Consider the following 27,969-nt stretch of genomic DNA (forward strand, 5'->3'; position numbering starts at 1 on the left):
TTCCCCATTCTCTACTCTTTCTTCCATCTCTTCTTTCTCCTACTACATAGATTCTTAGCTACCATTATATCCATCCAGATTTTATATATATCTTTCCTGTCAGGACTAAACTTTGTCTTACACCATGGTTCATCCAGGTTCAACAAACAACACGAATCATTACCAGGAAGGCGCCGTTTCGATATCGATAATACAAACCAGGTAGAGAGATACCCGGGTATTTCTGGTTATCTCTCGTGTATTTATTAAAGGTGGGCGACTTCCTTTCTCTTGAGTATTTCTCTCCCTTTCTTTTATTTGTCGGCTTTCGATCGCAGGTATGTTGCAATGAAGTATTCTTCCCTTCCTGCGCAGTCAGTCACTGCAGACGGTGCCCCATCGCAACCCACATCAAGCGGCCTTTTATATGCTTATTTCGGTGCCTGCAGCGATCCGTCCTGTACCTACCAGGCCCTCACGATGCATCACCAATGAGTCGTTGTGAACAATGCATCTCTTCGAAGGGCATCTGGGAATTATTTGCTTTGGGATTCGATCCCTAGCTTACAGTTTCTTGGTTTCTCGGCAAGCCTCTATCAAACGTTTACCACCATCAAATCAAAGTTGATTACATGGTACTTTTACAAAAAACTATCCCCGGACTTGAGGCCGGAGTAATTACCCGAAGTTCCCCGCATCACTGACAAAGTTTCTTACCGTCGACCAAGCGTTTGAACGTCGCGTTACTGACCGCGGGGTATTTCTGACCCAACATCCCCCCGAATCATCGGATATGAAGCTTAAGAACTCCGGAAAATGTCGCCGTAACCCTGGTGGAATCCGGCCGCTCCGAACATTTTTATGAAGATCTTGGGCTGACTGTCGACAATCCCGACTGAGGAGTACGCTGAATTGTTAACGGGTTAGTGCTATTTTCACACGGCGGGGTTCTTCCTTCGGAAGAACTCGGAATCCCAATGACGTCCCTAAACCTTTCACTCACGTGAAGTCTCAAAATATTCCTCGAGGACAGTTTTTAAAAGCGGTCACTTTGGATATCAACAGCGAGTCAGCAATAAGTGAGAGTGAAAACCCTTTCGAAACGTTTTCACGGTCATTAGGTTGTTGCCAGGGTTCATTTCCCCCATTTCTTCCCACTATTTCCCCCCTCCAATATGATTTCCAGGGACACACGATGTACTCATCATCACTGCTCTTCTTGATCGAATTTCTTTGTGATTTCATTTTATGGTCCCTCGCAGCTGGATGATAGACTCGGACGTCGAAACGCCTCCACTTTCGCCTAGGGACCGGACAACGACGCGGAGTGGGGTGGTTGTAATGCCCCCACGAAATCCAAGAAAAGCACGCGAGCGGTGGATTTTCAACAAGGGACGGTTAAAGTAGACCTCAGTTCCGTTGGAAATGTGGCGAATCGTTGAGCTTCCTTTACCGATCGCGTGGGGGGCTTCCGGGGTGGAGGCTGCAGAGCTACACAACGACGTGGTGTTGGCGGGAGAGAAAAATGAATCCCAAAGGGAAAAGAACACCATAACGGAAGGCGCCGATGTCATGCCTTATGAATGCTCACCAGAACATCTCAAAATAATTTCAATTCTGAAAACAGAAGCCTTAAAGTCTCGCGGCTCCGCAGCAAGGTGCCCGGATCTACCATGCCATTATTCGGTGCCGCTGTTAGCGACATCTTTCAGTTGGTCAAACTAACCCCGTTGGCAATGGATTGTTCGGTGCTCAACTGTCGAAACGCCGGGCGAGGTCTTAATTACGGACGCTTGAGGAATAAGAGCTGCACGAAATGTTCCATTGGGGGGGGGGGAGGGGTCAGCCTGGATGGAACGTGCGGACAAGGGAGGAGTGTAGATTGTAGCTGGCGTTTTATCTTTGATGATGAGCGAAAAGAGGGGGGAAACTCCTAGAGCTGGTTGAAATATCGAACCTCTATCGCATAGGTAGTAAGAAGAGCGTGCCATAGAGTTCGCATCCATACTCACTCACTCGTACTATTCAGTGCAGGTTCAGCCTGCAGAAGAGGGTGGTGATGGTGATCAAGTGTGGCTAGCCGATTAACTGTCGTGTCGGTTAGGTGTGTTGCTTTTCAGATGTAGCAATCCATCCATAGCGAAAAAAAAGTGCTTTTTGTGCTCTCCTTGGTCCATAATTTTTTTTTTTTTTTTTTTTTTTGCTTTATTTTGATTTTATGACCCCCCTCAGTCCAAAAAAGAGGAGTAGTGAACTGTGTGAGTGAGAACTATTCCTGGGGGAGGGGAGAACCCACTGTCTGGTAGCTGGCCTTTTCTCTCTCCATCACCAGCTAGAGCTCATCTTTTTTCCTTTTCTTGTTTCTAAACAGATCAGAGCCCTACAACACAGTTAATTGAGTTCCGGTTCCAGCTTATTTGAATTCTGGCCCTCTTTTGACATGGGCGTTAATAACCTTTGACGATTTGATATTACTCTATCGATCCAGTGGCTGTCTATCTCGACAGCTGCGCAGTCCTCTCGTTCCTTCATCACCCGAGGGGAAGAAGCCACAGTAACGCGCTTTGGATTGCCTATTCTCTCACTCAGATTCAATCATATCATCCATATCTAACCGTCCCGTTTCATCAAAATATTCGGAAAAAGCTGAGAAGAACCTGGTCTTATTTGGTCAGGGAATATACAAAGGAAAAAAAAAAAAAGAGAGGCCAAATAAATTGCGTGGGGACTCTCTCGAATCTCACTGTTTTCGACAACAGACGGTACATTTACGGAAAGTAGTAAGACAAGCGGGGGGTCGTCCTCGTCTTCTTTGACCAGCAGCCAACCTGATTCTCTACCTCCAGCCAGACATCTTACAGATCCACAAGAGAACAGAGAGAAAGGACCAGGTCCATCCGTAAGTTCATTCTCCCCTCTATCCGTCACAATGAAGAATATCGTTTCCCTACTCTTTCCGACTGTCTGGATAGCCCTCCCATGTACCCTGCATATTCAGAAAGCACTATTCGGGGGTCTGGGTGGGTTCGTCCATCATATGTACCGACCGCAGTCAACAGCAGCTGCTTGACATCAGTTCTACATATCCACCACATATACGCGCCTCTCTTTGCTCCTTTGGCTGCTTTCTCCTCCTCTTAGCTGTTGCTCCCCTCCTCCCTTGTAATCCATAATCTCATACCCCCCTCCTCTCCATCTATCCCCGCTGTCCTTCCCCCCAGATTCTACTCTCATATAGAACCAAAGTCCTTTTTCCTTTTCATTTCTTGCATTTTTATGTGGAATTGTGTTTTATACTCGCCTGGCACGCCCTATATATATAACATACACACCCTTACTTACCTCTTTTTATATTTCTTTCGTAGTCGCTCGTCAGACTCGATCGAGACAGAGACAGTATGTGACCCCCGCGCTCAGCACCCCCCCTGCAAATTTGTCATCTATTTACGGTCGCTTATCTCGCGAAAAGTGAACAGACAGTCGCAAGCGACCGAGAAACAATATTAAGAACCAGGTATGCACACCAGCCTATCCTCGAATTATATTTTTTTTTCCCCCCATATTTTCATTTTCTGTGGGTGCGGAGAGTATTGACATCGAGGCCGCAGGCTTGTGTAATACCTAAGAAAGGAAACAAAATTCAAAATAAACCATCGCCGACGGAGACGAACGTACAGCGGCCGTGCGAAGCCACCGGCGGGGTTTGATATTTGACTGACGTTCACCTTGTTCATTCGGCTGCCGGGTTCAACTCTGATTGCTTCGGTTGCGCACAGTCGCAGCGCATCTTGCGACTGACGGCCAGAGAGTGCGCAAGATCACTCACATTACTTTTATTTATTGTGCTCTCTCCTGTTCTGAGTGTACTCCAAACAGATCTCGGCGTCGACAGGGAAGAAGCCTAAGACAGGGTACCGTCAGGACATTGCTTCTCCATTCGTCACTACCACTCTTCTCTCCCCCACCACATTCAACTCTGCGGCCATCCCGCGAAACTCAGCAGCGGTCAGTGTCGGGTTTTCAAGTTCGTGCCACCGCCTGCATCACACCTTGTTACTTCTACCATCGATCACCCTCGCCCTCCACCTCTACACTACGGTCTCGCTACCCCTCCAACTTTTAGAAAAAAGCAAAAAACCTCTTCCAAAAAAGCAACCCTTTTTCTGGGGGTGGTCCCATCTCTTACATTCATAGACCGAAGTCTCGATGGCTTTCAATGGGCGTGGGGGTGTCGGCTTGGGTGCCGTCGCCGCTGGTGAGAATTCACACAACATGTTTTCGGCAGCTTCATTTGGCTCAGGTGCAACTTCTCCGCACTCCCATCTACACCAAACCAAACCTACTTCTCCACAAAACCTTACTTCCCTTACTTTCTCACCCTCATACTCTAGAGATCAATCTGGAGACAAAAACGCCAATCTGGAGTTCGCACAGGCGCAGTCTTTCGCCCGGAAGGAGCTTCTGGGCGGATCGTTTGGGGATATCAGTGGCGCCACGAACGGCCGACACGAAGAAACACCAGAGGATATGCAAAAAAAGGACCCGCTCGCTACCCAGGTATGGAGATTGTATAGTAAACAAAAGAACGTTCTCCCTAACGCGGAGCGTATGGAAAACCTTACTTGGAGAATGATGTCAATGACACTGCGTAAAGAGCAGCAACAAGCTCGGTGAGTGTCCACCCAGTTAAAATCTACAGCCTTCTTTTATTTTATAAAGATCTCCGATTCTGATGGTTGAATCTAGAATGGCCGCAAGACAATCTCAGCAACATCAAAACCGAATAGGAGGGATTTCTGCTGCAGCCCGCTCAGCAGCTGAAAGTAAAACGTCTTCGGCGAGCGTCAGTGCGAATCCATCGGAGCCCGATTGTATGTTTATGGATGACCTTACCTTTACATCACCATCATCAATGGTTGGTTCCCCAAGCGGATTTTCGAGTTGCGGGGTTGCACATTCACCAAGCAGCGAAAATCTAAATCCCAACACCTCATCTCATGCTATTGCCTCGGCAATCCCCATAAAGAAATCATCTCGAGAAAAAGAACTCATGATTAGCTCTCATCTTCCACCAGCCTCTGCACCCCAGCATCTCGAGAATAATCACGACGAGTTTGATTATGTTCAGAGGAGGATTCGGAAAACAAGTGTCGATGAGCGTCGAGTGAGTTTTTTCTATGGCAAGTGTAGGTGTGATTTCTAATAATTGTGTTATCTAGCCTCCCAAGCGACGAGCGGACTTCTCCCCACATGTTCCTCCAGTTGCCAGTATCATGATTCCCAACGATCCAGATCCGGACCACGATTTAAGCGATTATCATCTGGATCAGGATCACCAAGGATTCTCGATCCCAAACTCACATCCATCTACTATGTCATTTCTTGACACCTCTGTGGAGACATCGGAGTACCTTACTTCTGCTGGGCCCTATCAAAATAGCTTCTTTTCTCCTGTTCACAGCCCTGTTGTGACAAATGGTCCATTCTCGAACATGTATAGTAGTTCACATACACCCATGGCGTCTTCCGTGACCTCAAATGATTTCTACTCCCCTCCCGCCTCCGCCAACCACTCTGTTGTTTCGACTCCTCATCCTCTCTCCGAGAATCACGCAGGAAATTTCTTCGATCAGATCAACATTGACAGACAACAAGGGCGCCCAATCCCCAGCTTTGGACATTCAAGGAACAGTACATTACCAAATAGCCTCACATCCAATGAATACTACTTCAGCAACACCGACCCTCTTTTGAGTGCAAACCCCTCTGCTACCCATTCAGGATTTCCATCGCCGGGATATCAACAGTTTCAACACGTCAACCCCTCACAGGTTTTGCGCGGAGATTTTAGCCTTGCTAAGTCACCAGGTTCTACCGGGGCTAGGAATGACGGGATGTTTTCTTTTGGCGCTGATTCTGACCTCGAGGACGAGGAAATGGATCGAATGAACATTCAAAGCGATTTGAATCAAATCGAAGATCAAATGGATGTGCAATCAGCCCTGCAAACTCATTTCGGAGAGTGGGGCCAGAGAAATGGTGCGGGTGGGCAAAACTCATTTGGAAATGGGCGGTACCCAGGACAACAGCAAAAGACAGTGAGGATTGGTGGCACCGAGACTGCGCCCTCTCCGCAAGAATGGAGTATGAGTGGGGGGCATCATAGCCGATCACATTCCGTTAGTGCATCGGTAAGTGATATGCGTAACAGGGTACAGGATCCAAACGGTGCGCGAAGGCAGAAAATCGCTCGAACAAGTTCTACGCCGAATGCTCCCCAGTTGGCCATTTCAATAATGAACCAGCGCGTTCAATCCAATCCAAGCACACCGCCAGAGTCTGGTTTCAGTTCCACCGAACCTTCCCGACCAGCTTCACCAGATGGTCAGAAGAATGGAGGGGCTGGAGCTGGTGGTTCCAACGGACTTCCAACGACTTGCACTAATTGCTTTACACAAACTACGCCTCTGTGGAGGAGAAATCCCGAGGGTCATCCTCTATGTAATGCGTGTGGTCTATTTTTGAAACTACATGGTGTGGTTCGCCCTCTTTCATTGAAAACGGATGTCATCAAAAAGCGTAACCGTGGAAGTGGAAACTCGATGCCTGTCGGAAATGCGGCAACTCGCGCATCCAAGAAGGGTGGCCGGAAGAATTCTTTGGTACAAACCCCAGTTACTACACCAGTTTCGGCACAGTCCAAAAGTCTCGCAGGGTCGGAATCTCCACCCTCTACAGGTGGGGGGTCTAATGTCAGCACTCCTACGAATAATTTGTCTATGATGAGTGCTTCTGGACAGGGTAACAAAATAAGTGTCATTCCAATTGCTGCCGCACCACCAAAGAGCTCCCTTAGTGGCAATCCAGCTCGGCCGATTGCTGCTGCAGTACCGAAGCGTCAACGACGGCTCTCAAAAAGCCAGGGCCACCCTCAGGAGAGCGAAGATGGTGACGCTATGGATGATTCAACAAGAGATATCGGCAAAAAGAAGGACAAGCCTTTGGCACCGATTCTCCAGCAATCAACGTCGTCAATTATACATAACACAACGCATCACACACCTATTGCGCCGGCGGTCAATCCCACAGCTGGCACCCAGGAATGGGAATGGCTTACAATGTCTCTTTAATGCTTTGTCTGGTTTTCTTCGGTTTTATGGTGTTCTCATTTTCTGTGGGGGTTTTTTCTGGTTGTAAACTCGTTTTGAGGGCTTAGAGATCACTGCGAAGCCAAATTATCCAAGTAATCTCTTGGAAAAATGGTCAGCAGGGTTTTTTGTGGGTAATTTGGAGTGTTGGTTTATTACGGTGAGGTGCTTTTCGCGATCAGAGGTGGATCGTCGTGTACATTTATTGGGGATTTTCTTCATGTGGTTGCTTTTCTATGCTCGTGCATGTCTGTCTCTTTTATGGTTCATTTCAGCACGGGTCTTTTCTTTCTTTAGTTTGATTATTTGGCTCTTAGGTTCATTTGATATATTTCACATCTTGGTTATTTTTTTCTTTTTTCCTGTTTTATCACGGATAGAAAGGAGGTGTCTTTCTGGGCCTATTGGAAGGAGGTATCCTTTCTGTTACTTTGTTTCGTTCCTGGGGGTTTGGTTATAATCGCTTTCTGGACAAGAGATACAGTATTCGTTTTCGTTGACTTTTCTGGTATTGATGGGGAAGGATGATATGATTTTAACGAGTGCTCTTTCCTATTACTTTACCGTCGTTGTGTCTCGCCCTGCACTATTTTTTCATTGGGTCTGGCTATGCCAAAGCTTTTGGGTTTCTTTTGCCTTCTGTTAAAGGGTTTTGGGTTTCAGGTTCCATCCATTTCGATCTTCATTTATGTCTGTATAGCCCTTGTCCCTAAGGGACCAGTCACATGCACCAGATCTTTACTCTCTTTTCAGGACTGTATTTCTTATCTACTTTGTACCCTTTTTGTTGTTGGATCGGGGGAGTTGGATTACACGCTTTATTTCTCTGTAATCCAAACTGTCAGAATTGATATGATTAGCTTCTAAACATTTTTTTCACAACAATTTCTCTCTGCTCTCAGGCAAAGAGTGGGCCATGCAATGCATTGACGAAGGACCAGGAATGTGAACAAAAAACATTGTTATAAATTCCACGATTCCGTAATGAAGAGGCCCCAGTCATTAAATATGTAGAGCATTGGCTCTTGGTCCATGATACTCCTAAATATTCTCCTTCCGCTAGAAATGACTATTCTCCGTTGCCTTCATCTCCGAGTACTTTCCCGGCGGCCATCAATCTGGACCACCCCATGGTCGCACAGGTCAGCGAAACAGAATTCCATTTATTTTACATTGCATGCATGTTAGAAGGAGCAAAGGAAGGGTGAGGGGAGATCAACAGTGCACCGTTGAGCCCTCCTAGGGCTTTGATATTTTCAGCCTGCACAGCTGTTACTCGCATGATATCTTGGAGATCTGCGAGATGTGCCTGCAGCTGCGCTAGCTGTGAATTAAGGTGGGCGAGCTGACGTGCCTTTGCGTTCGAGGGGGCAAGCGACGGACGGACGCCTCTTGATGAATAGGCGGATGGTTGAGGAGGCATATCTGTAACCGTAGTAGCTGTCTAAGGCACTATAGTGTTGGTGGCTCTAATTGATAGATTTGATGGACTTGGTGTATATGCGTAGTGGGGAGGAAGACGTGAGGTGTGATTATGGGAACGCCAAGAATACCCAATCAATAAATATCCACTTCGGGAACCGATAAGGAACATCCCGGTAAACGACTAGGGTGGGGGTGATGGTGGTAACCAAAACTGTGAGAGGGAAAGCGAAAAAAAAATCTGACCCTGGTACTAGGCATCTAATAATCTTGGTGGCCCTCTCCTCCAACGACTCTTCTATTGAGAACAATGCACCATGGCGAGCCCATTCGCTGCTCTGGCAGCCCGTCTTGCTATCAGTGCGGAAGGAGCATTGAAGAGAAATTTAACTCTAGATAGGAGCGTCGCAATCGCTCGCTCGATATGGCCTCAGGCAAGAGTTGCGCCGGTGGGCAGCTTTGCGAATGGCACAAGTTTACATGGGAGGTCCGTTTCCCTTCATTCTCTCCCTCGCAACCCCCCCCCCCCCCCCCCCAAAAAAAAAAAAAAAAAAAAAAAAAACCCACTCACTGGGATTGGGTCCCTTTGAGAAATGTAATTGACATTCTGTGTTTCTATAGTGATATCGACCTTGTGGTCGATACGCGGGGGATTTACTCCCGGGCCGGCGCCGGTATCTGGGCACAAAAAATGGAGGATGAACTTATCAAAAATAGGATCACCAAACCAACGACCACGGCGGTTCACGCAAGTGCCCGTGTGCCCATTGTAACCTATATAGACTCGAAGTACCTTATCGGCGTAGACATATCATTCACGACCAATGGACTCACCAACACGGAGTATGTCAGGAGAGAATTGGACGAGCGTCCTTACATGAGGACAATGATAATATTGCTCAAGTACTGGTAAGGGTGTTTCCCTCTACTTCAATTATCCCTCGGAATTAAAATAAGCTTTCTAACAGAATTTACGCGGTTTAGGCTCAAATCAAGGCGTTACAACAAAGTTTACACCGGCGGTCTCTCGTCGTACGGTCTTGCGTTGACTGTCATTGGTTATTTCAATGTGAGATGATGCTTTTTTCCCACCTTGGTCGGTCCTCTGGCTGTATATCGAGCTATAGAACTGACTCTCCCTCAAAGGTCCGAAAAACGGTCAAGGCACGCAACTGCACAGTCGAGGATTACCATAGATGGATAGAGGAGAGAGACTACCAACGCCTGCTGGTTGACTACCTCGCCTTCTGGTCTTGTCAGTGGAAGTTGGCCTCTACCATGCTAGAGCCCGCAGAAGGTGCCATCTACAAAAAGGTGAGCCTTGTCCCCGTCGAGAACTCCCGTGCTGAGTGCCATTACTAACCACATCCATAGGGTACGAAGGGCCACTGCGGCAAAGCGCGTAACTCCCTCCTCTGTATCGCCGATCCCACCGACCCCACAAACGACGTCACAAACGGAACCTACAAGATCTTTAAACTCCGCGAAGCAATGAAAGTCCTGCGTAACAAATTAGAGACCGTCCAGCAAGACGTCGAGCTTGACGCTCTGGAGAATATCTTCAAAAAGACCGGGAGGGAGTGGCCGGAGGATGACCAAAGCAGACAGAAGTTTAAGGGAAAGAGTGGCAAGGCAAAGAGTAAACAAATTAAGATGAGGAAGATTCGTAAGCCAGGAATGGTTGGCACTGCGATCAGGCGAGTGACATTTTCAGCAGACTAAATTCTTATGAGGGTAGATTTTTTCTCTTCATCCTACCATCTTATCCTCCCTTTGTATTAAGCTTCATGTATAATAGATAGAATATAGGGAATACTTGGTCTCATGCCTGGAGTCTTAGCTAAATGGGGTAGATCGTTTTTGTTCCCCATGTGCAATAGCCTTTCTTGTAGCCACAGGGCTTATCAGAGGTTTTATGCAAACAGAAGGTTGCTGGTATCGGCCAGAGTATCGAAAGTCAATGTGGCACTGTTTCTTTCGAGAATACTCCAGGAAAATGCGGTGGTTACCATCTATATCTAAGTGCTGCTTTAGTCTTGTAATGTGGCTACACTATTCGATCTGGGGAATGGCGAGCGTTTACCAAATTCTAGTCAAGTTTGTCTCAAGCCTTGAATGATTTACCGTATCATTCTGTTCATCGACCCATCAATTATCTTAAACTCTGAATTGAATTACAGAAGGATATAGACAACCAAAGACAAAATGTGTTTTACAAAGGAATGGATCGAACTTCGAAGCGAGTGAGACATTATGATGGAATCCTGACCCTGACCTGACTATCACATACTGTAATTACACCTGGCAATATGCCGGCGAAATCTGACAGAAGAGTTTTATTGGCAGTGGAGAAAGTTGGAAGAGAGATTCACATCCACAGATGAAATTCCGACACCACGGCAATACACCCTTCTGGATCGGACCAGTAGACACGGTGATGGCGGCCCGGGAGAATCAAACACCAATACTTGACGCAGTTTCCAGAAATGTCTCCACCCCCATCGTCCAATCGCAGAAAAAGAAATATGAGATTTTCCAGAGATATGTTACTTACACGCCACGAGCTTTGATACAACACTTTCCCTACCCGCTACGAAGGGCAAGTAAAGGAATGACAGATTTGGGGGAATATGGACGAAACAACAAACAGCTAAAAACCCTAGATATCTCTCTCGCAGTCCTACTAAAGAAGAAAAATGCAATCCTCAAAAGATTAACATTGCATTGAAGTCCCTTATGTTCTTTCCTTCGTCGCTCTTTCTCTCTCTCTCTTGTTCCTTTGGACATGTGTGATATTGGAATATGGACGGACGGACGGGCGGTGGATTAGTTTTGAACATTTATTTCTTCTTTGACTTGGCCTCCTGGACCTCGATCTTCTCCTCCAGGCTGCGGACGTAGACTTCGATCCGTTGAATTGATGATCTCAGGGCCTATAGCGATTGTCTCAGCAAACGGCACAACTCACATGTGGGGAACTATATATATGGAGGGTAGTGTTGGTGGTGGTGGAATTCATTGAATGATAGAAAGCGGGCGAGAAAGGATCGAGAAAGGTAAAAAACGCACATCGATATCTTCCGTCAAGAGCTCATTGGAGACCTTGTATTCCTCGAGGAGGTAGAAGTAAGCCGCAGCTCCGGAGACGGACGATCCAAGGAGAAAACCAAAGAGCCTATCAAGAATTTCCCGGATATGTCAGCGACTATTCATCCAACGCTCGTTCCCTCCCTCGACCATTTCCCAGCACCACTACCCGGTCCAACGACGTGAGGGCACCGCGGAAGACGCCTCAAGGTAGTATATAGTACGTACCCTCCTCTGAATGCACCGACCGGCCTCTTTGTCGGCACCGCGACGGTTGCCTGGCGGAGAATTTGCGACGTAGCGAAGGCCCTTACGCCGCTGAGACGGGGAGCAGCGATACGGAGGTTAGCAGCGGGCGCCCGCAAGAGGCGGAGGAAGGTTGCCATTGTGCTGGTTTGTGTGGTTTTTGAAGAAACCTTTTTGGAGATGGGTGGAAAATTCGAAACGGAAATCTTGCAACGAGCAGACAAATACGTAGTTTCGCTTGGTGGAGGTGGTGGGGGTTTGCGAGGGACCGGTGCTAGCGTGCAACCAGCCAACCACGGGCCCTGTTTTGTATGTTGCCAGATCGATCTGATAAGATTTATTGGTTTTGGTAGCAAACAGAGCGTGTGCGTGCGATTGAACGTCACCTCATGATCCCGAGCTTGAGCCGAGCTCTGTCTATCGATTTGGAAAACATCGGGGAGCCGCAAGAGTGGCTTTTTTCCCCCGTTCTTTATTAATTTGACCCCGCTTTTGCTTTCTGTTCATATCCTTTCTCGAAAGCTCAGATCGATATCGATGATCATTAGCGGCCAATGGAAATGCCGACTTTGGCGATTTTCTAGGGCCGGTTCGCCAATGGGGTATTTCTTCCACGGCAACGAAAAACCGTCGGACAATCTTTGAGCATCCGTTAGTTCCTTCCTCGGAGCAAGAAGAGAGCAGAGTAGGTACAGCTATTTACCCATAACAGCCTCTTCCAGCGTGCAGATTTATCATAGCATAGATAGTAGGTACATAGCAGATACCTGGCAAACAAGCTACCTATTGTTTGTGTGTCCTGCTGCTGGCTGCTGCTGCTTGCTGCTGCTGGCTGCACTGCAGTGTCGCATTAAGTGCTCACAAAAAGACCCCACCCCCCACCCCTCCACGCGGAAGAATTACCAGAGGGGTGCGATGAGGTTTCCCTCAAATCGTTTGGAACTATCACAATCGATATGGGCCATGATGGGAGGGGGGTACGCAAAATGTAAAAGTTATTGCATTTGTTTTATTTTATTTTTCAATCATCGCCCTCTCGCGCGCACTGTTCTTCTTCTCACATGCAGGTACATCGTGTGGTCCTGGTAGCGAGAAAGTTATAAGTAGGTGTGTGAATCACGCCGGTAATGTAGGTACCACAAAGGTGTATGTACCTAATACCTATAGCCATGGCTAGAACGAATTCTATGTAGGCTAGCTAGCTGGCTGGAAGCCTTCTTCTTCTTCCTCTCAACCACCACATCACTAGAGAGACCATATGATCCAGCAGGACGCAAGTGTCTCAAAATGTCCAAGCGCCACACATTTCGAAACTAAAGCAACCTTGTGAGGAGTAGGAGGATTCAAGCCATCATATCCAGCCAGGCCTTTGCTCTCTTGCTTCTACTGTAAACCGGTGTGATGCCAAGAAACCTGAAAGGCTTGGCGGGTACTTACCGCTTTCGTTATGGAAAGCTTACCCGCAACGTGAAGGATGCTTTTTTGGGCAACAAAGTTACCGGCGCCCGCGCCTACCAGCAGGGGTGAAGTGAGAGGATGATAACCCTGTGGCTGATGTCAACAACAGCAACCACCACCTCAACTTCCTTAGAGCTAGCTATTGAGGCCCACCGAACTCCAGAGGGCCCTATGGATCTGAGGTTTCAGGAATATTCGGAAACTTTAAATAAGCTGTATTCAAGGGAAGAAAAAAAACCTGGGCGGGCTTTGTATCTGAAGCATCTTCCCTACAGCTCCGTATGTATTTGTGGACCTCTTGTGGCGCGAACGCAATGGAGCCTGGGAGTACGGGTTCCCACGTTTTTTTACTCGGTTGACAATCTTAACACCGAAGCGAGTTCGCCATCCTGCTTGACTACATACATGTAAGTACTGTATCTAGCTAGCGGTAAATACTGCGTACATACAGTACTGTGCTGTAACTCTTCTCTGGAGTACATGCCTAGCTCGCTGTAGGATCCAAGGCGCTCTTTGCGAACCCGGTTGACGACACCGACAGACAGTAGTGTAGTTCTAAAGCAGATACTTCAATGTTATGTGCCGGAAATCAATGGGAAGTGGTATGGCGCTTTTCAGAATATCAACCGTGGATTCGTCGTTGCAAGCTACATGTAGTTCCCAAAAATGGAACGGTTGATACACAAATTTGCACTCGGACCGGCGCACACACAAAAGCCTTATGTAGAGAGGCATGTAGGCATGTATTAAATGCAGACGCGTGCAGCGACAGCAGCAGCAGCAGCAGCAGCAGACGTCGTCGTCGACAGGCAAGTGATTATCATGACGTTCAACCTTACATAGTACCACCATGTACCCTCTCTCTATCTCTCTCTACATACCCTTTTTTCCTGGCGGGAACTCAATCGTGAGATGCCCTTGGCGCAATTTCGCGCAAGGACAGCTCAACCCCTCCGTTTTCCCATTTCCCCGCGTTCGCCAACAAACGTTTTGTGTGAACTTTTTTTCTTCTTCCTTAAGAATCCCTTTCTTTTCCTGCTCCGTCCGTCTCAATTCCTGTACCTACATAACATAGAAAAGAATACTCCCTCCATCCCCGTTGGCTGGCTCATACGTGGCAGCCTTCCCTTTCACTCTCTCACTCTCTCTGGCCGGAACATTTGGGTGAGGGTTTGGAAAGGATTGTGGAGCTGGTTGGAGTGAGGGATGGAGTGAGGCGCATTCATCACCAGGGCTGCGTGTAAACGTTCGTAGCACAAGACTAGTAGCTCTCAGCTTGCCTTACGACAAAGAAGGACATCTGAAACTAGCACGAATACCGCATGGAAAAAAAATATTATTGTATCTCGAGTTTCTAGCTTCTATTCTTTTCTTGTCAACAGCGCGCAGGAGAAAGGAGCGTACGGAGGAGGAGGAGGTGGTGGTGGTGGTGGTGGAGTAGGAGTTTGAACAGGAGCAGATCTCCACTATCTCCTCTCTGGATCATAGCTCACGTGCTGGGGTTAGCTGATCTGAGCAGTTAAAACAGCATAATAGTGTAAAGTGCGCCTGACAAATGGGTAGAGCGTTACTTTGCAGCTCGAACGCACTGGAAGAGGTCATACATGCTGTCCATCTTTCGACGGAATTCGTTCGCCAACTATTATAGTACATACATGTACTTGAGAGCGGATGTTCCGACATTATTAATTCTAAAAAGGAAAAAGGTCCCAAGTGCTGGGGTAAACCTAGATATCACGTAGAGAGTAAATTCTAGTTTAAAATCCCCCCCCACCTCCGAGTTAATAATGTACAATGTGAATAGTCAACATATTATTCAATTACGGGGGTGCTTTCCTACCCTGTTTACGAGCTGGGGATCTGGTTAGTAGTAGGGTAATGATGTAGCGTACATAGCGTCTTTGGCCTTGCAAGAATGCCTGCAACGACCCTGATTATCATTTTTTCACACCTGCATTTTGTTCTTGGTAGAGCCAGAGGGCAAAGAGCATAAAAAAAACGTGTGGTACGAGATTAAGGCACTCCTAGAGACTAGAGAATGGTGAGAGAGGGATAGAGAGGGAAAGTCAGCTATCTAAGAAAGGTGAACAAATTTACTATGCTGAAGACGTCACTTGCGTATACACAATTCAATGGTTCTTTCATATGATGATCTAGGTCTACCATCCCCCTTAGTCGGCCCACTATGGTCATGTTCACTCACTTATTCACATTCTAAGTTCATATCCCCAACGTCCTCTTTAGCTCAACGTCCCCTCAACACTTCTTTCACGAATTCGTCCATATATTCTTTCACGCCTATCCAATACTGCTGAGAACGAGTACTAGCATCATTACCTTGAAGGTGATAAGCACCCTGCATTTCTCTGTGGCATCCAAACTGAACTGCGTCGTGCAGATCGTTCAATACCCCCCCCCCCCTCTTCCCCATACCCCCCGCAGCCGATTATTCCCAACTTTTTTCTCCCGACGAGGGCCCTGAGTAAACCCGACGCTCATTGTCAACTGAGAGTTTCTTGAACCATCAGGTCATCGAATCCTAACTAGACACCCACAGAAGGTTTCTACTCTTTTTTTCTTCGCAAATTGGAAGCGGCGAGGGACGTTCTTCCGTTGCTATTACCATTATTTGCTACTATCATTAGGTAGCTACTGGTGACTTATATTTTGCTTGCGGAATACAGGCTTTTTGCTTGAAGCTTGACAGATTGAGTCAGTCAGTCATCGAACTCTGAAATTATATTTCCTGAAGGAGGAAGCGTGTGAAAAAAAAAAAAAGAAAAAAAAAGGCCGTTCTGTTAGGCTGTACAATAATCAACCACCCACAGTCACTACTCAGGCACCGTAAAGCACCACCACACCCCACAAGAAACATCCCGCCAATCCGCCCCACCACCATTCCATTTCAACCACAACCACACATAACACCCTTTTCCCCCCAACAACATACATCTTACTCGCTTTCCCTCTCCCTCTTACTCCCTCTCACACTTACTCTCATACTTACCTACTTACAATCTACGACATTCTTCCTCCTCCCATTAACACATTCTTCAATATCTAACTCTGCTCGCTTCTTTGTCTTTCCTCCTCCTAACGCGCTCACCTTGCTCTACTGCGCCTGATTCCCTCAACGCTTTCTCCAACCAACACTGTTCTGTCTAGTGTGACAGAAGTTTAATGTCAAGTCCCGCGTCCGCCGGTACACCAATAACGTATACAACCATGGTCGAGGACCAGGCCCGTAAGAAGTGGAGAACGGAGCTCACAGGCTCGAAACAACGCCGTGAACGCAAGACTAGCTTCAGATTGAGGCCTTCATTGAATTCCAAGATTAATGGCAAGCCGTCTTTGCTCTCTCGCCGAGCTGGGACCAATGTCGTAGCTATCGAGGCTTCAAATGCCCATACACTCTTTCCGAACTCTTCGAATACGATTGATTTAGTCACCCCGGAACCGACCTACCTAACAACCCCTCCGAAGCCATCAAGCTCCATGCCGTCAGCTGCTATGGATTCGGGTTACTATAGTGGACCGTCTTCGGCATCTAAACACGCCATATCACCCCAGAGGGCATCGTCTGCCACAGTGACTCTCCCGAGCATCTACACTCAACCAAGCCTCGCGCCTGCTCTTTCTTCGAGCATCTCAGAGTACCGATCCGGTATGCACTACAAGCTGGACAACCAATTCTTCAAAAAGGTCGTTAAAAAGGAGTATCCAAACGATCCCAGGAAGGCTTATGAAGACCTTCAGCCTGTTATGCGCCAGATGCTCGAAAAGCCGGAGGACCGTCAGGTAGTGCACAAAGTATACCTCATCTGCAACTTCAGAAACTTCACCATAAGGGGCGAGAAGCGGATGATTAGCAAGCCAAGGAGGAAGCCCGGGCACCGGGTTATCATGGGTGGATCTCCGGAGCAGATGAATTGGTACTTTGGGCCAAAGGTCGGCTACACTTAGCAAATAGGCGAATAAGCGAATCCTCCATCTTCACGAGCGACTACACAGCAACGCATTTTTCCTTTGTCTGGACTTCCTTTTCTTATGGGTCATTCGGAGTTTTTACACGGTGGTGTTTGGTTACGATACGGTGTTGGGATGATGAAGTAATGTATTATGAACAGGGAGCTCGAGGGAACCAGGACGGGCTGCATCCCAATGCGAGGGGCGAGACGCAGTCTTGGGTTCCAATTCGGTTGTTTTTTCTTCTCTTTTTTTACTCACTCCACGGTTTTGTGTTTTAAAACACAATTTTCTACTTTTCTATCTTCTACCTCTTCTTCGTCACTGGGTTTACGGGTTCAAAAAAACGGCTTTTATCTTTTTGTTTGGTCTTTTTCTTTTCTTTTTCTTGCTTCTTTTTCGATCACGGACTGGAACATTGCTTTGCAAACATTTTTTTCTCTTTCATTTGTCCATTTTGGAGTACATCGGCGCTGTACGGTAGCTAGATCGTTGGGTGGGGGTGATGGACATAGATTGGGAGGGGCGGGAATTGGGTTGGGTTCTGGCGGTGTACAGGCCGGGTTCTTCTTTCTTTCTGGGGTTATTTTTTCCTTTCCTTTCTTCCTATTCAACTGTAAAATTTGGTTGTTATTTTTTTCTCTCTGTCTCTTTCTTTTACTTTCTCCTGGAGGAGGAAGGGTTTCAACAGGGGGCGGGGGAGAAAGAGAGAAGAAGAAAAAAACACCCTCCGCGTGTACAGATCTCAAGGCTACGGGTATTTTTTATTTTTTATTTCTTTTTATTTCTTTTTATTCTATTCAACCACGAAACCTTTTTTTATTATTGTACTTAATTTCTGCAGCTCTCTGCGGTTTTTATCATCAACGGGTTTTTTTCCTTCTTCTGGGCCACGGGGTTTCTTTAGGTCTTCTATTCTGGCTTCTTTTTGTGTATCTTCCTGGGGGGCATTTTTTTTCTTCATATCATGCATAGGCCTGGCCCTAGCTAGTAAGGGTTTCTCAATCTTCTGGAACTCGGTTATCATAGGTTTTTTCTAAACATAACTTACTATAACATTACATACAAATACCTACTCACTACCATTATTATGATCAGCATCATCATCATGGAGTTGTTTCTTTTTTCCTTCTCTCTTTTTTTTTTTTTTGCTTCTTCAGGGCACGAAAGAAAATCTCTGGGCGCGGGGAAGCCGATCCCCTTTGTCACCAGCCCAGGTGTGGTGTGTGATCACGCGGGACCGGACCGGACCTCCACGCCCTACATCTAACTATCTACCTTACCTACCTCTTCCTTTGTAGCCGCGGGTGTAGGTAGGTAAGTAAGTAGGCTGGTAGAGGAGAAGGAATTGGAGATGCTAGCTACAGTAGCTACACAGTTAGCAGCTATAAGCTAGCTCCGATAATTCGTTCTTTCGGTCGTGGGGCCATGCCATGGCGATATCAATGCGCAGCTACATGTAGCTAGCAGCATCATATCAGCAGCATCAGCGGCAGCAGCAGAAAGTGGCAGTATATATAGCTTATACCGCAGTACTGTAGGTTAGTTAGTTAGCAGCAGTAGCAGCCGTTGACGATGTCTACAGGACGAACGGGTCGTCTTCTCATTCACCAGTCAAGCTATGATGGGTGGTGGTGGGCTTACGGTACATATTTTCACTTTTTGTGGTGTGTGTTGCAGAAAGTGCAGTTGAAGCTGAATTCAATTGAATCTGAAGATGGCTTGCCTGGCCTGGGGAGGGTAATTTGGTCTACCAATCCGGCCCGCCGTCCGTAACCGGAGAAGGTAGGAATAACTAACTACCCCAGATCTTGTATTACTTGCACCTGGCTGGCTAGCTAGATGGGTTTTTTGTGGGAGTGCAGACCACGACACGCAATAAACACGGCTTAATCTAAGCATGTAGGTGCTTTTATTGTCTGTGGGTTTTCTCTCTCTCTATCTAACTTAACACCCCTCCCCTTCCCCCGGCTGAGGAATTGTCTGTATAGTGCACTGGGTTCGGGATATTGTACCGAGCGCAGGAACGGCGGGAGGGAAGCTCGGGAGGGAAAGGGAAGGGTGTGTGTGTGTGGTGGGGGGAGGGAATAAGGGAGAGCTGGGGATACGGTAGGCGAATTTGGAGACCACTTACTCACTCCGACACTGAAGGTGCGAATATTGGGAGCGAAGGGCTTCTTTTTTTTTTTTTTTTTTTTTTGTGCGCGCAGGGAGGGGGGGTTGCGGTTGGGAGATAGCTCCTGTAGGTATGGCATATATCTCTTGAGTAGAGCAGATAGAGAGCAGCAGCAGCAGCAGCTTGGATTTCATTTCCCCTATACTGCTGCTGCTGTAGATATTCTCTGCTTTCTTAAATTATAAATTTATACCCCGGATCAGCCGGAGAGAACGGGAGGGGTGGAGAAGGAGATATAGTAGTCGATATAACAGTGCAGCGAGAAACCTCGCGGTGGATACGGGTGCGGTGCGGTGCGGATAAAAGACTGGATGTGAGGCCAGGCATGCGCGCGTTTGCTCCATCCAGCCCATGGGCCAATCCGGCGCGGCGCGTTCGAGCTTAAAAGGCTTCGGTGGCAGATATAACTTTTCACCGAATCTCACCAGAGTAGGAGGAGGAGTAGGAGCAGATAAACCTCGAGTTATTTCCTCCCTTCTCTCGCACAACCCCCCCCCCCCCCCCCCCCCCTTTTTTTTTTTTTCTTCGCTGTTCTTTTCTTTTGTTGTTTAACTTTACCCTTCGTTGATAAACTCTATTCCCCCCCTCCCTCTCCTCCTTCTCCGATTAGGTTTTGGGCGGTGGGGAAGTTACAGGCGGACTGTACCCTCTCGCTCTCCAACTGTCCTGTCCTGCTCAGCTGAGCTCTAACTCTAATCCAAACTAACCAACCCAACCCAGCCTGTCAATCAATCAGTCAGTCACTTGTCTTGTCCTGTCTTGTCGTGTGCACTACACATCCCCCCACACACACCCCACCGGTTCCGTGGATCAGGCGCACAAAGATACACAAAGATCGCACAAGGAAAAATCTCCGACTCCTGCTCTACTTCCTTTTTCTATTTTCTATTTTATTTACCATCTTCCGCCCGGGGCCTGACCTGGTTCCTGAGAGGAGGAGGAAGAATCAAGAGTGGGTGTCGTCAAAGGACCGCTGAGCATATCTATGTACATACACGCATCACATCAAGCAGCAGCGCACCTCGGCGGGCTGTCTGACGTCAGGTGTCAGCAGCCAGCTATTGAAAAGTAGACGGAGATGTTTGTGAGTCCCATGGCTCATGGGCTCTCGATAATGATAATAATAATACGATCCCTGGGCATTGGGATCGTTACTCATCCTACCTACTCTACCTCACCTCCGAATCATTCCAGAAGCGCGATGCGAAAGGAGAATTAATGAATCCATGTTCCTGTTCCTGTCCTGCCCTATGTGACTATGACCACCACCTTCGCCTCAGCCCTCCCCCCTGGCTTCGTGTCAAAGCGCACCTGGATGCTGCATGTAGAGGGAGGAGCCGAAACGATGGAATGTTCTTTGGCGGTGTTCTTGAAACCCCCCCCCCCTTCCCCTTCGATCCTCCCTAGCCCCACACCCCTTTTTTTTCGTTACTACCTTGTTGCATTTCTTTATTTACTCTACCTTCAGACTAGATGATGGACCTGTTGTTGTAATATGCAAGGCATATGTAACTGCTAGAGCATGTATGAAGTAGGTACCTGCTGCTCTAGAGTACATGAAGTACCCAAGGCACTCTAGATGAGAGAGATGAGCTGTATGTAACGCGTACGGAATGCATCGAATCTAAGGTTAAATACAGTTTGGTGCCCTGAATCCGAGACATATCCTCGATCATCCTTGATCAAGTGTTATTATGTATGCAGCGCGCGCCAGCTAGCTAGCTAAGCAGCTACCTCTCAACCTCAGTTTCCTCCTTCTCTGCTTGATATATGTTGCTTCATCTCCCCCTTTTTTTTCTTCATTTTAATTTTTCTCTTCTCCTTCTGCTTCTTGTTCTCCTCCTTAATCCTTTTGCTACTTCCGTCGATTAGATAGCTTCAGAGGAGATGAGCTGAAGCAACAACAGTAGTCCGGAACGGGCCGGAATCATGAGACATCGCTCGCTTCACAATGTCTCACTCACTCAGTGCATTGGGTGCAGGGAGCTATGACGCAACCCGTCTTGGCAGGGCGTTTTGAGCCTCACCCTCTCTCTCTCCCCGCACAGACGATATTCACCACCTACTACATAGCATAGTAACTTTACTGCGATTTAATTTTATACAAAATCATTCAATCATGACAAAGCCCTCTGCAGTTATTCTCGTCGCGGATGGATCAGAGGAGATTGAGTTTGTGACTGCCTTTGATGGTGAGTGGCGTTCGGTGTTTGCGTTTGCGACTACTGCCCTTAATCATCTCGGTGAGAGCTCGTTTGAGCTAACGCTAGTACATTGTAGTTCTTGTAAGGGCTGGCTTCAATGTTCGTTCCATAGCTGTGCGCCGTGCAGATGCGCAATCGCAAAACAGGGTATGGGTGGAGTATGTAAAACACGTTATCTTCAACAAGCAACGGAGTAGATTGATGACATCTCGCCCATGCCAGACTATCAAGAGGCCTCAAGATCATCCCAGATCAAGACGGGTTTGCCAATAACAATGCCGATGATATCGAGGTAGAATATTCCAACCACTGCAGAAACAGCAGCTATGTTTGATATATATATACGTATACTCAAACTGAAGCCAAACAGTCCGACATCCTGATCATCCCCGGCGGCGGTCCTGGAGCAAAGACTCTCTCAGAGGACAAAGTCACACTGGAGCTCATCCACCGCTGTCGCCGCGAGGGAAAGTGGATAGCGTGTATCTGCGCTGGTACCACGTAAATGCACCCTTATCTATCAATGTAGAGTTCAATTGCTGACTTCTAAAGTGCTCTGGTGGCATCAGCCTCCTCCTTCCCCGAGCAGGGAAAGGTTAAAGTTACAAGTCATCCCTGTGTTAAGGATGAGATCGTCGCAAAAGGATGGGAATATGAGGAGGAGAGGGTGGTGGTTGATGGGAAGGTGATCACTTCTCGTGGGTTAGTAACCTACTACTCTGCATGTGCGCGTCAGGGTGGTTGTGTGACTGATTTGTCGAGAATAAAGGCCTGGGACTGCACTGTTGTGGGTATTGACGATCGTAGAATTGATCTGTGGAAAGGAGAAAAGAATGGTGAGTTGTATTTGCCCCCTTCATGCTTAGTGGTAGATTGCGCTAAGATGGCATATGTAGGAGGTCGAGGGTCCGATGATTACGTCCACCGTATTGTAGATGACGGTAGCTCTTTTAGAATGACTAAGGAATGTAGGCAATCAAAGACAGTCAATATTCTAGGATCCATGTGTTGCAAATGTCCTTCCAACCCTTTATCTCAATATATTTCAATTGCGGTTTGGAGGGTAGAGAAACCTGAAAATTTCTATGAAGATCACAAGCACCTCAAGGAACCGGCAGCGGTAGCAGAGGTGCTCAAACCTAGAATCAAATGTGTGGGATTTGGTAAATTGTTTGGCGCGGGTTGAATTAAAGCATGAAGTGGACAGTGCCAACTGGGAAGGGGGATCGCCCACGCCCATCCAGCGAAAATTCCGGGTGGGCCTGTTGAGCCAATTTTCCGGGCAACGATATCTCGTTCTCAAACACCACCACCTCAACATATGTCTCCTCAACCAAACCCGAGCACCTTCAAATACTCACTGTATAAAAGCAAAGAGACAAAGAGCAGCCTTCTTCTTTCTGATTGGCCACTCAACTCGCCAACAAACTCCCGCAAAATGTTCTTCCCTAGGTTAGTTCACACCCCCCCCCCCCGGGTATGAGAGTTAGGGATAGCAAAACGAGCCCGTAAAATGAGGGGTTCGTCTCAATTTCAAATGCAGAACCGGTAACGAGTGCTTGTGACTGGATCTATTCGGGTCCCCCGCACGAGAATGCTAGAATGCGTTTTTTTTTTTCCCCTTTCTTTCGTTTTTCTCTCTCCCTCCGTTAATGTAGCACTGCGTATGGAAAATCGTACGAGTAGCAGGCCCAGTCCTATAGGATGGACGCTCGTCTGACGGTCGAACACATCAGAAGGTGAAGGCATTGGGTTCCTGCAGCTCTGAAACGTGAGAGTCCCTGAAACGGAGCAAAGTGATTCGAGTGGGTGGACGGACTTCTAAAGATATTCCTAACATTGCACCACCATGAGGCCTGTGGTTAACACGTCTTAATACTACCAGATATATGAATCGCCCCTCACATCCTATAAAGACCAGGTTGGGGTTAAGACCTTTGGTCTGAAATTTGGATGCCGGCATATCATCACTAGTTGCACTAGTGGGTGCAGGAAAGAGATGAGATCTCAACACACCCACAGTCAAATACTAGCTACTCAGAACTCTAATAGGTCATTACAGAATAGAGAAGTAATATATTGGTACCAGCGCCCCCTAGATCCGTCCTCGTTAAAGTAAAATGAAGAAAAGAGGAAAGAAGAAAGGAAAGCGTTACGACTGCAAAGACGATTTTCCATACCCCCCCCTCTTGGTATTAAGCTCCTATACCTATAGCAATTCAGTTCCCTACTAGCGGGATTGAAGTTTCTGGATATTATCAAACGTAGCAATAGAAAGCCAACTATATATCGCTAGAGACCAGTGCAACAATTCCCGTGCGTATATTCGAAACTCCTCGCTTTTGAGAAGGCGGTCTGTAGACAGTACATGTAAGTAAAACCTCTTAGCCGCACCCTCCCCTAATTGTGACCATGGAGTGCAGAAATGTAACGGAGCATACCCTACTGGTCCAAAGAGTTCAAGGATACAAGATTGAAGCCATTCAGCAAGATGCATCACTTTTCAATTACAAAAAGGTCATTGCGTTACCATCTGCAAACAAGGTTGGAGATCCTCCACTCTAAATTTAGTCAACCTACCTGGTTAACTCAATTCAGCGTGATTCTAGTGAAGATCGTTGGAGAGACGAGATCGAGAGAGGGCAAAGACTTGATTGAACGTCTTGTGGACTGGAGAGTTTAAGCGAACTAGTCATACAGTCATGATTGAGCGGGACAAGATATGACGTGCCTGGTCGTGCTGTCATTTGAAAAGCCATATACGTATCCACTAGGTGTCGTGAATAACCGAGTGATCAACCATGATCAGCAAACTTTCCAGCGCCAACGGATATCAACGCGGCCTTGTATGGTTCGGGTAACACCCATTGACATAAAGTCAACTCTCCATGGAATGTTGGTAATGAGGATTACGGGCACGGGCGAGATTGGGATATGAATGGTGGGGGTGGTTTGGCACGTGATAACAAGTTCAAACTGCTTAGTCATTACAGAAACTAGCTGCTTGAGGTCGAAAATATTTCATTTAGAATTGTGGATTAACACGCTCATTGTATATATGTAGGCTATTGAGAAAAGTATTGGAATGCCTAGAGCTTTCAGTTGTTGTTCAATCGTGCACCCATCCCAAAGTTCATGACGAACAACCCTTCAATCCTTCTTCCTGAAAATTTCCGTAAATACCATCTACAATGAATTCACCTCGGTGTTCGAATTATTCATCACTTCCGCATGGCCCTCTTCATCTACCGCCAGCGACCCCCAAAAAGAGGAACGGGAAGGACAGGCGTCTCTACAAGACCAACCTCCGTGCACAGAATTGTGGAAGGGCAGTTTGACCGTAGGGCATAGTTGAATGACATGCATCCTAAATCTAGAGGTGATTTCAGTACTTTGCTTTTGGTTTAGCCGCTATCAGTAGTGTAGCATCGGGCCGGTTGCGGGGAAATTTTATCTGCGCAGTTGATCTCCTAGTAGTGCCTTTACTATTGTAGTCCTACTACAGTTTGTTGAAAACCAATGTGAGAGATACGTTTTTGGCTTTAAAGAGAAAAAATAACTCTATCCTTACTTTTTCAGTACCAGAGGTCGGGACGGTAGTGGCGGGTAATAGATATTGCCTCTTAACTGGAATCAGGAACGAAAACCAGGAAATGGCAGAAGAGGCATGCAGTAAGGCTGTATTGCCATATAGATACACCCGGTAATGGCGGTAACTTTGGTACTTTGTCCTAGATATATACAGTGTTACTTATGTATAGGAAAATAATACTTAATATTCTCTACGGTCACAACAAATGAAAATATATATCGCCCTGAACCCTTCGACCCATAAAGCGTATTACCCCGTGTATTACAGGGTAGGAATTTATAGTTTCAAGTACGAGTATATATATAGCAACGCATAGAAGACTTCTGCAAAGAGCCATAGATCTAGAGGCACTACTGAGTTTAAGGGTTGGGTGCATAAACCTATATATCAGTACTCATGACTCTCCAGTCTCTTTGACTCAAGTTTCAAGGAATTCTCTACCGAAAGGGGGCCCCATGTGACTCCATCAGACTCAAAGTAAAACTTCGGTACATGCATCGACTACCACGCATATACTTTGACATCGGCAGCCTGTGGCAAATTTAAACTCTATCCCCGCATTTGTAGCAACCCGAGGACAGTCTTACCCCACATACGTCTACAAAGTATATAGAAATTCCTAAACACCAGTCAAGACCCTCTTCCCAGTCCCTAGGCCATGCATGTGGGAGTGCCATCTTCTGTCAAACATAGAGTCAGTAAACAATATTAAAAGTCAAAACCAAACCAAAAAAGCCATTTCCCGGTTCACAGCCCCCCCAGAGCACAAAACGCACTCGTCGTTTCAAGCGCATCCCCACAAACCGTAAAATCCGGACACCCCGTCAATTATCAAGCCAACCTCTCCAGCTTCCAGAAAGTCTTAGGCACCCTCTCACGTGACCACGTGTCACGTCTCACAGCCCAAGCCGGACAATTAAAGCAGGGAACCCCACGGCTCTACCCGTAGATCGACAGAAACCCAAATTCGACCACACCTCTTCAGCCTCAACAACAACCAAACTCCCCAAGTCCCCCACCAAAGCCCATCTACAACTACTACTACAAACAGCGACAATGCAGGCCTGGCACAAGAAAGAAAAGGCAAAGCAGATCAAAAAGGGAAAGACCGAGAAGGCTAAAATACGGACGGAGAAGCTCGCGCGTCGTAACCCGGATCGCATCCAGAAGCAGATCGATGAGCTGGTAGCGCTGCAGGAGAGTGGTCGCATCTCAACACACGATAAGAAGCAGCTTGTGGAGCTGGAGAAGGATCTCGCGGCGGTCAAGAAGGCGAGAGAGACGCTGGGCCCACAAATTGAGGAGGAGAGGGCAAAGAGAAGGGAGGCGGGAGGTACTGCGGAGAGAGGCGGGAGAGGTGGTGGGCAGCAGGCTGGAGTTAAGAGGGCAGCCGGTGCGGACTTTGGGTCAAGTAATGTAGGTTTTTGAGGTCTAGCTTTGAGCGTGATAAGGCGGGGCTGATTATGGTTGTGCAGTTCCAGAAGCGAGGTCCCGGCAGGCCGCAGTTTGAGCGTGCGGGCGATGAGAGCGATTCTGGTATGTGCATTCTATATCTACGAGGGTTTACGAGGGAGTAGGTTTTGCTAATAACCTATTTACTACTACTACAGGTGAATCTACGTCTTCCTCCGTTCGCGACATCCCAATGCCCGAGGGCACACCACCTCCTCTACCCCGACAACAGAGGCCCGAACCCGAAGCCCGGGAAGGGGCCCGTCAGCCACATGCTCTCCCCGAAAAGCCCGCGGCGCCCGTCGTCAAAACTACATACGAGTCCGCGCCCATTCTGCGCGATCTGCGGAAGGAGGCTGCAGCTTTCGTTCCTGCTGCTGTGAAGCGGAAGCTAGAGGCCCAGAAGGCCAAAGAAGAACGGGAAGCCGAGGAAAAGAAAGCGGCGGATCAAAATGCAGCTAGTGGGGAGTTGACGGCGGCGCAGGCTATATCGATGAGGATAAATGCTGCCCCGGATGTTGACGAGGAATTGACGAGGTTCCAGGCGGAGATGGAAGAGGTAGAAGACGAGGAGGCGTAGGACTTACTTGGGCTTGCTTGTGATGTGGACCGGTGTAATTTTAGGGTTTGTGTTGTTCTCTTTTTCCTGTTTTTGAATGATTATTTATTTCTGCATGTTTCATGATAGTTGTTTTACAAGATACCCCTGTGTTGTTTCTTCGATGCACATGCAGAGAATTGGTTAATTCGGAAAATTTAAATTGCGGTCAGAAGCTAACGCTAAAAATAATCAAAAGGCGTCCAATAATCTGGACGAAATGTATTACTATCCAAAGAATTTCAATAATTTCCGGGAAAGAAAACCATTTATTTGACCTGTAACATTCGCCCGACTGCGAGGCTGCCAGAACCACATGGCGATCGTACTTAGTGAACAATTGAAATCTTGATAACGTCAAAAAGAAAACCGCCATCGGCACAGAATCAGCAGTAGAAGCGCTAGACACAGCATAGTATTGGACAATAGGGCAAGAACACGATATGCTTGATCCAAAATCTAATCCCTTTTCCAGGCTAGGGACGGTATTTACTCCGACCCGTCTAGAGCCCCTATCAATGAGCGCCTGCTGGAGCCTGGTTCTGCTGCTGGTGCTGGTGCTAGCTGCTGGCGACTGAAACAGGTCCAATATACCCGTGACTTGGCATATCAAGCTGAAATATTATTCACGCAGATCGACC

At 47.3% G+C, this 27,969-nt stretch overlaps 7 protein-coding genes across 7 annotated transcripts; 6 read left to right on the plus strand and 1 right to left on the minus strand.

Moving 5' to 3' along the window:
• Positions 1 to 2,197: 2,197 nt before the first annotated feature.
• H6S33_005853 (uncharacterized protein) lies at positions 2,198 to 3,597 on the plus strand (the record flags this gene model as incomplete). Its single annotated transcript, XM_044837244.1, has 6 exons — positions 2,198 to 2,241; positions 2,739 to 2,759; positions 2,826 to 2,878; positions 3,345 to 3,375; positions 3,449 to 3,493; positions 3,588 to 3,597. The coding sequence occupies 6 exons, from the start codon at positions 2,198 to 2,200 to the stop codon at positions 3,595 to 3,597; spliced, it is 204 nt and encodes a 67-aa protein (XP_044699162.1).
• Positions 3,598 to 4,185: 588 nt separating this feature from the next.
• H6S33_005854 (uncharacterized protein) lies at positions 4,186 to 7,109 on the plus strand (the record flags this gene model as incomplete). Its single annotated transcript, XM_044837245.1, has 3 exons — positions 4,186 to 4,649; positions 4,726 to 5,143; positions 5,199 to 7,109. The coding sequence occupies 3 exons, from the start codon at positions 4,186 to 4,188 to the stop codon at positions 7,107 to 7,109; spliced, it is 2,793 nt and encodes a 930-aa protein (XP_044699163.1).
• A 1,757-nt stretch (positions 7,110 to 8,866) lies between these two features.
• Positions 8,867 to 10,271, plus strand: H6S33_005855 (uncharacterized protein; the record flags this gene model as incomplete). The annotated part of the gene is made up of 5 exons (XM_044837246.1): positions 8,867 to 9,036; positions 9,171 to 9,458; positions 9,534 to 9,618; positions 9,696 to 9,863; positions 9,924 to 10,271. The coding sequence occupies 5 exons, from the start codon at positions 8,867 to 8,869 to the stop codon at positions 10,269 to 10,271; spliced, it is 1,059 nt and encodes a 352-aa protein (XP_044699164.1).
• A 1,118-nt stretch (positions 10,272 to 11,389) lies between these two features.
• Positions 11,390 to 12,022, minus strand: H6S33_005856 (uncharacterized protein; the record flags this gene model as incomplete). The annotated part of the gene is made up of 3 exons (XM_044837248.1): positions 11,390 to 11,482; positions 11,619 to 11,724; positions 11,865 to 12,022. The coding sequence occupies 3 exons, from the start codon at positions 12,020 to 12,022 to the stop codon at positions 11,390 to 11,392; spliced, it is 357 nt and encodes a 118-aa protein (XP_044699165.1).
• A 4,543-nt stretch (positions 12,023 to 16,565) lies between these two features.
• On the plus strand, positions 16,566 to 17,303 carry H6S33_005857 (uncharacterized protein; the record flags this gene model as incomplete). Its single annotated transcript, XM_044837249.1, has 1 exon — positions 16,566 to 17,303. One exon carries the CDS (start codon positions 16,566 to 16,568, stop codon positions 17,301 to 17,303), a length of 738 nt encoding a protein of 245 aa, XP_044699166.1.
• A 4,298-nt stretch (positions 17,304 to 21,601) lies between these two features.
• H6S33_005858 (uncharacterized protein) lies at positions 21,602 to 22,621 on the plus strand (the record flags this gene model as incomplete). Its single annotated transcript, XM_044837250.1, has 7 exons — positions 21,602 to 21,674; positions 21,763 to 21,844; positions 21,909 to 21,978; positions 22,057 to 22,187; positions 22,239 to 22,388; positions 22,456 to 22,522; positions 22,583 to 22,621. The coding sequence occupies 7 exons, from the start codon at positions 21,602 to 21,604 to the stop codon at positions 22,619 to 22,621; spliced, it is 612 nt and encodes a 203-aa protein (XP_044699167.1).
• Positions 22,622 to 26,334: 3,713 nt separating this feature from the next.
• On the plus strand, positions 26,335 to 27,310 carry H6S33_005859 (uncharacterized protein; the record flags this gene model as incomplete). Its single annotated transcript, XM_044837251.1, has 3 exons — positions 26,335 to 26,694; positions 26,754 to 26,814; positions 26,889 to 27,310. 3 exons carry the CDS (start codon positions 26,335 to 26,337, stop codon positions 27,308 to 27,310), a joined length of 843 nt encoding a protein of 280 aa, XP_044699168.1.
• Positions 27,311 to 27,969: the final 659 nt, after the last annotated feature.

Source organism: Morchella sextelata, assembly GCF_020137385.1.
Source record: "Morchella sextelata strain SCLS chromosome Unknown scls_2, whole genome shotgun sequence".
Classification (NCBI taxonomy): Eukaryota; Fungi; Ascomycota; class Pezizomycetes; order Pezizales; family Morchellaceae; genus Morchella; species Morchella sextelata.